Genomic DNA, 8,907 nt, shown 5'->3' with positions numbered 1-8,907 from the left:
CGAGGCCGCCGCGCCGCCTCGCCCCCTGGCGGGCGGGTACTGCCGTAACTGCTCGCGCCGCGTCCGTTGTCGCCTTCCTCCACGGCCGGCATGTTTGTCCCTTGCGACCGCGGCGGCGGCTCCGCCAGCGCGGACTTTAAAGGTTTCACTCTGCTCACGGTAGGTCGCTCTCCTCCTTCCACCCACGCCCTCGGTGGGCTTGAAGGGTTGGGCAGCCCGGAGCGGAGGAGAGGGGCCCGCCGGTTCTCAGGGCCTGGGCGCTCCTCCCCGCCGTGTGGGGCGCCGGCAGGGGCTTTGTGTCTCTGTCTCGCCGGCGCCTGTGGGGTCGGGGGGCCGGGCACCGCGGTCTCTCTCCCCCGTGCTCGTCCTTGGGCGCTTGCCTGCGGAGAGGCGCTGCGCCCGCGTGTGTATCGGGTGTTTTGCCGAGTACGAGAGGGGGATTTGCAGGGGACCTTCCCAGAGCTGTTTGCAGCAGAGCTTCAGGTGATCTCTGCCGTTTCCGTGGATTTCTCGCTCCTCAGACTCCCTTTTCCGCTCGTGGTCAAGCTGAGCGTTATGTGTTGAGCTACAGCTCTACGCTTTCACGCTAAGATTAAAATATCATATGTCGTCTTCCAAAAGTTGCAGTATCTGTGGGTTGGTACTGGAATAAAAGGTTATTTTTTTAATTTAGATGCGATATACAAATGTTTTTAACGAAAAAAAAAATCCTAATTTGTGCTGTATTTAAACTCCGATTAGGATTGTTCTAACAAGTGTTTTAATCCTCTTCATACGTGGTATGAAATCGATTTAAGGTTACATTGGTTATTGTGGGGTAAGAGTTCCCGTGCAGGCTGCAAAGTAGCAAACCCTTATTTTTTGCTATGAGGGCGTCCCTTTGCTGTGTTACTTAAAGGTAAGCTTATCACCTTAACGTCGAGGGCTGCACAGCCTGGGATGACTCTGCAGGCTGCACGGGAAGTCATTGCAGATCAGCTGACAAGCCACAGGAAACAGATCACTGCTCTCATCTTTTTCTGGGAGTAACTGGCTATTGAATACCAGTCAGTTTGTAATGACACGCTGTCAGTGCTGTTACGTCCTCTTTCACATCAAATTGGGTGTTTCCACAATTGGGGGCAGCAGAAATTCCTAGACACGGACTTATAAATTAGAGGGAAGCAGCCAAAAATTCTACCGTTGTCTTCTGGTATTAGTTTCTGTAGAAGGACACAAATTCTTGAATTCCCCTTTCTGTACCATCAGACTAGGTCTGTATCTGCCCCGATTAGTGATAACCCATGGCAGTTCCTATGAAATGAAGCCAATATGACCCTCAGCATTTTTATCTTTTAAAAAGGAAAAATTAAAAAAAATCTGAGATTTATTGATTTAGTATGTAATAACATTACCATTAGATGTCACTTGAGAGCTGCCAATCTCAGCATTAGTCGTTTGGGTGATTTTTATCTACTCTGTATCCAAAAAGAGAGGGAGGAGACAAGTTTCCAAGCCTTTACGTTTACAGTGAGATAGGATTATTCACAGAAGCAGCCAGGATGGTTTTGTGGGACAGGGTCAAAGTCTATATTAGTAATCTGTTAAGAAATAGTCATCTTTGTCAGAGAACGAGCTGCCACTTTTAGAAATCGTGTTTGACCAGAACTGAAGTAGTTTAAACTTTCACTATTTGAAGAGCATATTGTATTGTCCATAAAACACACTGTAATGCAGTAACTTCTGTTACTTCAGCCAGCAGTGTCAGTGGGAAATGTTGGTCAACTGGCAATAGATCTAGTGATCTCCACACTCAACATGACTAAAGTTGGTTACTTCTACACTGATTGCCTGGTGCCAATGGTTGGAAATAATCCGTATGCAACAGCAGAAGACAACTCAGTGGAGCTGAGTATAAATGCTGAAGGTGGGTGTTGAATGCTGAAGATATTTGCAAGCTGCATAAGGTGCAAGAATGTCACATTTACTTTTTTTGTTGTGGTTACACTTTGCTTATGTGAACAATGTTTAAGATCAGTAACAACTTCAGTAACTTACAGGTAAGAATGTATGTACACTTCACAGGGGAAACTGTTACTATTATTATTTTGGATAACCAATTTAACATATGGAACCACTAAGAAATGTTGACTCTCAACCATATTACAGTGCAGCCAAAACTCTCTGCGGGTTTAGTCCAAAGCAACGTGAAGTGTGCATGTACTTCCAGTAAACTGGTGGAATGCAACTTGAATTTCTGGTGCAGAAAGATATTTATCCTTTCTTCTTCCTTCCTTCCTTCCCACCTATATTTACTTTTTCCTTATACGATATTTCTCACCCTCATCCCTTCAGATTCTTAGGTTCTTTCCCTGTATTGACCATTGCATTTCATCTTTTTTTTCCCCCTCTTAAATCATGGAAATCTCAGAATAATCTGTCATAATCTTTGCAAAACTGTTTAAAGAGATTTTTCTGAGTCATTATGGGAGGCACATCTTCATATATTTTACTTCATTCAATCCTTTGAATTTATGACAAGTGAAGACAGTGAAGACAATGCACAAAAATATGTATTTTTAACATTGCAGATATTGTCAGGCTTTCCCATATGAATCGATAGCTGACAGGTTTACCATCTGCTACTTCACAAATTGGATAAATCTGGATACTTCTAAGCCCAAATTTGTTTCTTGCTTTCTTCTTACAAAATTATTTCTTCTTGTAGTGTATTCATTACCTTCAAAGAAACTCGTAGTTCTGCAGATCAGATCACCTTTTATAAAGGTATGTATGGTCACTGATTGTTCTTACTTTACTGTTCAGTTTGAATAGTTCTGATGGTGAATAGTTTAAGTGGCCTAGATAAATTGTGAGACATTCAAACAGACTGAAAAAGCAAAACTACAACAACTATGTCACATTCTAAAACATTTTGTTTAAAAAAAAACAAAAAAACAAAAAAAAACCCCACCAAAACACAAAACAGACTGAAAGGGAGCAAAAGCAACATATTTTTCCACTTTGTGCTCTAACACCTTCTGCAGTTGATAAGATTTTAGCTACAAAAATTGACTTCTGCATTCATTGAGGGTTGAAGTTTTGTTTTGTTTTTCAAAGCCTCAGAACAACCCACCTATGTTGGTAGATTTTAATGTAGATACGTCCTTAGTTAAACAGTCTTGAAAACACAAAATGATCTGGGTTTTGTATATTTCTTTTTTTTTCTTTATACTTACTGTCTTTTAGTGTTTGTCTTTTATTGTAATAGCTTACTTTCTTATGTCACTCCAATTTAATTATTTCATAGTGTTCTGTATTAATTTGAACTGCATTCATTATGTAAAAATTGAAGAATTTAAACTTACTTATTAATTGTACATTGGCTATAATTAAAATAAGCAGAATATGACAACAGAAAAAAAAATGTGCTGCAGTTTTTAGCAGTTCCCATCTTACTCAAAAGTTTATTCCACTGATATTAATGGCACACAAAACAGATGGTAATGCTGTTGTTAACATGGTCTTAATGACAAATTTTATCATTATGGGTGTTGTTTTGATTAAGTAAATAACCAGAGCAGTTCTCTGCTTTTAAAAAATATATCTGAAACTGAAGACTAAATGGATATAAAGAAAAATTTACACCACTGCTAAACATTCCATGTAACACGTAGTATAGTTGGCTTTTGGCTTTTTTTTTAAAGGACACAATATATTTTTCACTTTTTTCTTTCTGTCTTTGCATAAAGAACAAGTACAGGCCATTCTGTGAAACATTACTTTCTTGGGTGAAAAGCAGCAAATGTGCCAGAGTCGTCGTTCTGTCTAGCAGCCACGCATACCAGCGTGATGATGAGCAGCTTCTTGGGTACGTTTTTGTCATTAAAAGGCCTAACTAATATTTCTATTCCTTTTGACAAACTGACGTATTTGCTTCTTCTGAGTGCTTTTGGCAGGGTTCTTTTGCTTTGCTGTGTACATAGGTCATAAAATACTTAATATACTATTAAAACATTATGTTATACAGGATTAGTCTCTGGACTTCATTAGTTACTACTGTCAAAAGTACTGAGCAAATAACGGGCTTTAAGTAAATTGTGCTTGGCCTGCGCTGTCAGGCAACAGAGCCTCAGTTTTCTTAATTTCTTGCGGCTGCAAGCAATGTCAGGGATGAGCTGCTGATATACAGGTCACAGATTAGATTTTTAGCAGTTAATTAGAATAGTGGTTGGTTTCTTACCTCTTCTTCATTGTGCATTTTGAAGGTTTTCTCTAGTATAGTAAGTTGTCATTCTTTTTTTAATGGGAAGTTGTCAATTCTTATTTGTTGGGAGGCAACTGCAAGGTTCAGACTATATGTGTTTTTATCAGCTACTACCCCTTTAAAAAACAAGCATTACTCACTGATTGAGGACATCATAATTGGTGGTTTAACAAAAACAGACAAAAATCAGTATTTCTGCAAAAGACCAATTATTACCCTCAGGCTCTATAAATGTGTAGGGCCTTAAAGGAGGTTTAGGTCCATGCATGTCCCAGAAATAGTTACCAGTGATATTTGCATGCAGTTGCAGAATGGCCAGCTAACATGAAATTAAATGAGAGGGACTGATGGGTATTTGGTGTGGTCTGAGTCATAAATTGTGGTGATTTAACCCCCACCTCAGTACCACAGAATAACTCTTCTACGGCAGATTCGCTAAAGAGTGAGGGTAGTGCATTCAGAAAATACTTAGACTTGACTGAAGTCTACATATATTTGTAGTGTGAGCTTACTAAAAAGACTGTATCACAGTGAAGTCCAAGTTTGCCTTAACTTTAAATTAACCACCTCTGATCTGAAGGAAGAAAAAGACCATTTTATTTGTAAGTCTTTGTAACAACCGTAAGCAGTTCTGCTATTTATGTGCTTATGTATCTAGTACTTGTCAGTTATCGGAGCCTCTAAAAAGAGGGTATCTTAGTTCTATTTGTGCCAGAAGGTTGAGTAGTTTTTACTGGTTTGAGGCCAGAGACTACTTTTTAACTTTGATTTGAGGAGTAATGGCATGTCAGTGCAATTCTTCATTGAAGGTGTGAGGTCCTCAATGCTGGCAGCTTGTAATAACATTGGTAGTGTCTTATTGTCAGACTGAATGTATTCTTGATTTGTTTCTAGGACACCGCTGCGCTACCTACTTACACCCAATCTTGAGAAAGCAGTTGGAGGCCTTATGCAGGAGCTAAATTGGAAAGAAATGGAAAAAGTAGCAGCTTACCCTGGAATAAATGATACAGAAAAAGTTCTACATATTCCTGGAGGTGGCATCACAAAACTGTTGTTTACTGAGAGGTGAGTTGCCTACAGAGAAGCACAGAAAGATAATCAGAAGTCTTGGTTTTAGTACATGGGTAAAAATATCTTTTAAACTGCTGTATTACCGGAAGAGAAAAGTCCTTCTTTTCATAGAAAAGAGTTTTATAGGAATAGAACTTCTTCCAGATCAAGCCTATAATTAAGGGGGAAAAAAAACCAGGGAATTCTGCATCATAAAGTTAAAATATTATTAAAATGTAAGTGAATGGGCTAAAGGAAAATAATAAAGCTTTTACAGTTAAGATCGTGATTAATCTGATATCTGTTTTTATGCAAACCACATTTTGTAAATAGTAGAATTCCTCTACCTCAATACTTCAGCTAAGACTGTTTCCCATGACAAATATTTCAGTTGTTTTCAACAAACAAACAAAAAAATTCCAAGCACTAAGAATGAGATTTTAGGGGCAGCAACCAACTAGGTGTGGGTTTTTTGTTAAAAGGTGTGTACATCAGAAGTTGTGCCTAAAGCGTATCTGAGTTTCAAATTTTGGATAGTAATAACTTACTCATTATGGTAAAACTGTGTTAGCTCTGCAAAAGGTGTTTGTTTTGTAAGTGTCAGGTGGAAAAGTCACTTTTTTTTTTTTTTTTGGCTATTGCTTTTGACACCTGTCCAAAGTGTTGCATCCAACAGCAGGAGAATTACTAATATCATGCTTATCTTTGTACTGACTTGAGTATGGAAACAATATAAAAATGCAAAATAAAAGACCTTCCAGCACTTTAGGGAAAAGAAAAAAAAATAAAAATAACAACAATCTTAGTATCTACATGAAGAAATGGGAATACTGTGAGTAAAGTAGTGACATCCAGCCTACTGTTTGAAATATACAGAAAGATAAGAAGTGATTGTATTAAAGGATCTGGGTAAATGCCCCAGTAGCACAAAAATATGAACTAAGTATGTAAAAGAGGCCCTGAGTAACTCTTCCATGACCAAGGATTCCTGCCTCACAAAGCAAGGAACAAATTTGAGACTAACAAAAAAGAACGTGAAGTGTGAAATGCAATCAAGGAAGTCTGGAGAGGAAAAATGAAAATCTACATATGCATAGGTTTTTGCTTTTTGTTTGGTTTTGGTTTTTTTTTTAAGAAGCCATATGCGGATTGTTGTTGCTCTTAATACATAAATATAATTCTGCTGGATTTAGAAAAGAAATATAAATGCCTGCTTGTTTTTGTTGCAGCTGTTTAAAAGGAATCCAAATGGCAGTTCTTCTGAAATTCTGCTCGGAAGGGGACAACATCCCTGATGCATTTGCTCTTGTTAACTATCTTAATGAATGGCTCCACCTAATTAAAAGCGAAGTAAGTGCTGTTTGATCTAGAGTTTTGGCTTTTGCGTTTTATGTGTTATTTTCCTCTTTCTGCAATCCAGAACATGAAAAATGTTACTCAGATGAATTTTAGAAAAGTTTTAAAATGTATGAGTTGGGTTCGTTTTGGCCCTTAGTCATCAAGGATACGCCAAATTAAAGAGATATTTCTATTAAAATCTGACTGTGAATTTCCCCACCTGAAAAGCCAAACCTAAACCCCAGTCCCTTTGTTTGACAGCTGTAGGGGAAAATTGTATAAGGGTTTGATCAAGTTCTTCCCGTACTCTTCTCTAAAGCAACCCACAATGATATTGACGCTTGAAATGCTGCCCATTATCTTGATACATGTGCCAGAGACAGAATTACATCATTATTATTTAAAACTTGAATAATTATTCTGGTTTTGTTGCAGAGCAACAATTCCACAGATGCTTCTTCACAATGGAAAATACCAAGTTCTTGGCGCTTACTTTTTGGCAACGGTCTTCCACCTGCACTCTTCTGATCAGTTTTGAATTCTTCTCTAAGTCATTTGTGCAGTCTCAAACATCCATTGAGAAGCTGATTACGTACTAACTGCCAAGCAACAGCAGCTTAATTTGCTCTGTACATAAATTCTTTATTTAAGAAAAATTCATATATGTGAGTGGCTAAAGAAATTAAGGTAACTTTCGCAAATTGACCAAATAAATATGTTTTGTATAGTTGGTTATTGAGTAACTTGGGTTGCATTTTTTTCTAATAAAATATTTTTTTAAAACCTTTTTCTTTGGTTAAGTGTTATTTGTTACGGAAAAGCTTATGGTGCACCTTCGTAATGTGGCTGAGAACTTGAGACTGATGTGGAGGCATAGATTTTCTTACAAAGATAAAACCATGCTCTTCCACGTCAACTGTGGATCTTGGCTGTTTTTCAGAACCTTTCTGGTGATGTAAGCGAAGCTCAGAAGTGACTAGTTCTGCCTTATTTTCCCAGTCCGGTTGTGGTAGCTTCAGCTGGGGAGACTGGAAGCGATAGAGCAGCCTGTTCTATCTTTTCTGATCTACTTCTGTATTATTTCCATTCTGCTTTCAAGGGCTGCAGAGATGCTAAAACTAAAGCTTTCTAGGTAGATGAGCCTTCTTAGACTGATTCGAGGACGAAATTTCTGTGTTTTGAAATATAAAGGAATTAAAACATTGCCCAAATAGCAGGCAGTCTGATATCTGAGTATTTTATAAGCTTAGTCCGAGAGACTGGTTGTGCGATGAGTAGTTCATGTTTTTAACGTTTGTAATGGTGCTTGTTGCGTTATTAAGCTGCATGTTCAGTTTTGATCTTTTAGAAGTGCCTGGTCACATCAGCTTATTTAAAAGTAATTTTAAATGTAGAATTTCTAAGTTATAGCTTATGATTTAATAGACATGACATATACAGGCTATACTTGTAAATATTTTGTCCACTAAACAGATGTGTGTGTGTGTGGTATTGTCATGCCAGTGGTACAAATGATGAGCAAAGGAACAGCAGCAGTCCTGAAGAGATCTGTCAGAAGTGTAGGCATAAGAGTCAGTAGCCAGCTTTGCTTGTGTCGGGGTTTAGCCCCAGTCGGCAATCAGGTACCACGCAGCTGCTCACTCATCCCCCCACCCCACACACTCCCCCCTCGAATTAGGGGGAGAATCAGGAAGAAAGCAGAACTCGTGGGTTGAGATGAAGAGTATACTAGAATGGCAAAGGAATATTATTATAATAGTAACAAAATACAGGGATACTAAAATACACAAAACAAACAATGCACAATTTCTTACCACCCGATGACTGATACAGCCCGTCCTGAGAAGCGATCCCAAAACAATTCTGAGCAGCAAGAGTGAGCTGGCCACTGGCCAACCCCCCGCTTGCATACTGAGCGTAACGTCTATGGTACGGGATATTTCCTTTGGCCAGTTTGGGTCAACTGTACTGGCTATACCCCTCCCGGCTTCCTGCACGTCAGCAAAACCTGGGAGGCTGGAAAACATCCTTAGTCTCTCAGCAACAACTCATAACATCAGTGCATTATCAACATTGTTCACATACCAAATCCCATACTGAATCCAAAACACAGCAGCTGCTGAGAAGCAAAGTAGCTCCATCCCAGACAAAACCACGACAGCTTGAAAACTTGTGCTTGTTGGTAAAGAGGAGCAATTCAGTGTAACCGCTCACTGACTGTAACTGATCACCCAAAGGACGCAATACAGTTCGTCTTTTTGGGTTTTTGA

General features: G+C 38.9%; 1 protein-coding gene across 1 annotated transcript; it reads left to right on the top strand.

Moving 5' to 3' along the window:
- Positions 1 to 13: 13 nt before the first annotated feature.
- PSMG2 (proteasome assembly chaperone 2) lies at positions 14 to 7,376 on the top strand. The gene is made up of 7 exons (XM_086740589.1): positions 14 to 159; positions 1,735 to 1,906; positions 2,708 to 2,766; positions 3,732 to 3,850; positions 5,141 to 5,314; positions 6,529 to 6,649; positions 7,073 to 7,376. Exons 1-7 carry the CDS (start codon positions 91 to 93, stop codon positions 7,163 to 7,165), a joined length of 807 nt encoding a protein of 268 aa, XP_086596715.1. The 5' UTR covers positions 14 to 90; the 3' UTR covers positions 7,166 to 7,376.
- The last annotated feature ends 1,531 nt before the right edge of the window (positions 7,377 to 8,907 follow it).

The sequence above is a fragment of the Chlamydotis macqueenii genome, chromosome 2 (assembly GCF_036417535.1).
Source record: "Chlamydotis macqueenii isolate bChlMac1 chromosome 2, bChlMac1.mat, whole genome shotgun sequence".
In the NCBI taxonomy this organism is placed as follows: domain Eukaryota; kingdom Metazoa; phylum Chordata; class Aves; order Otidiformes; family Otididae; genus Chlamydotis; species Chlamydotis macqueenii.
This window is presented reverse-complemented; position numbering and strand designations above follow the sequence as displayed.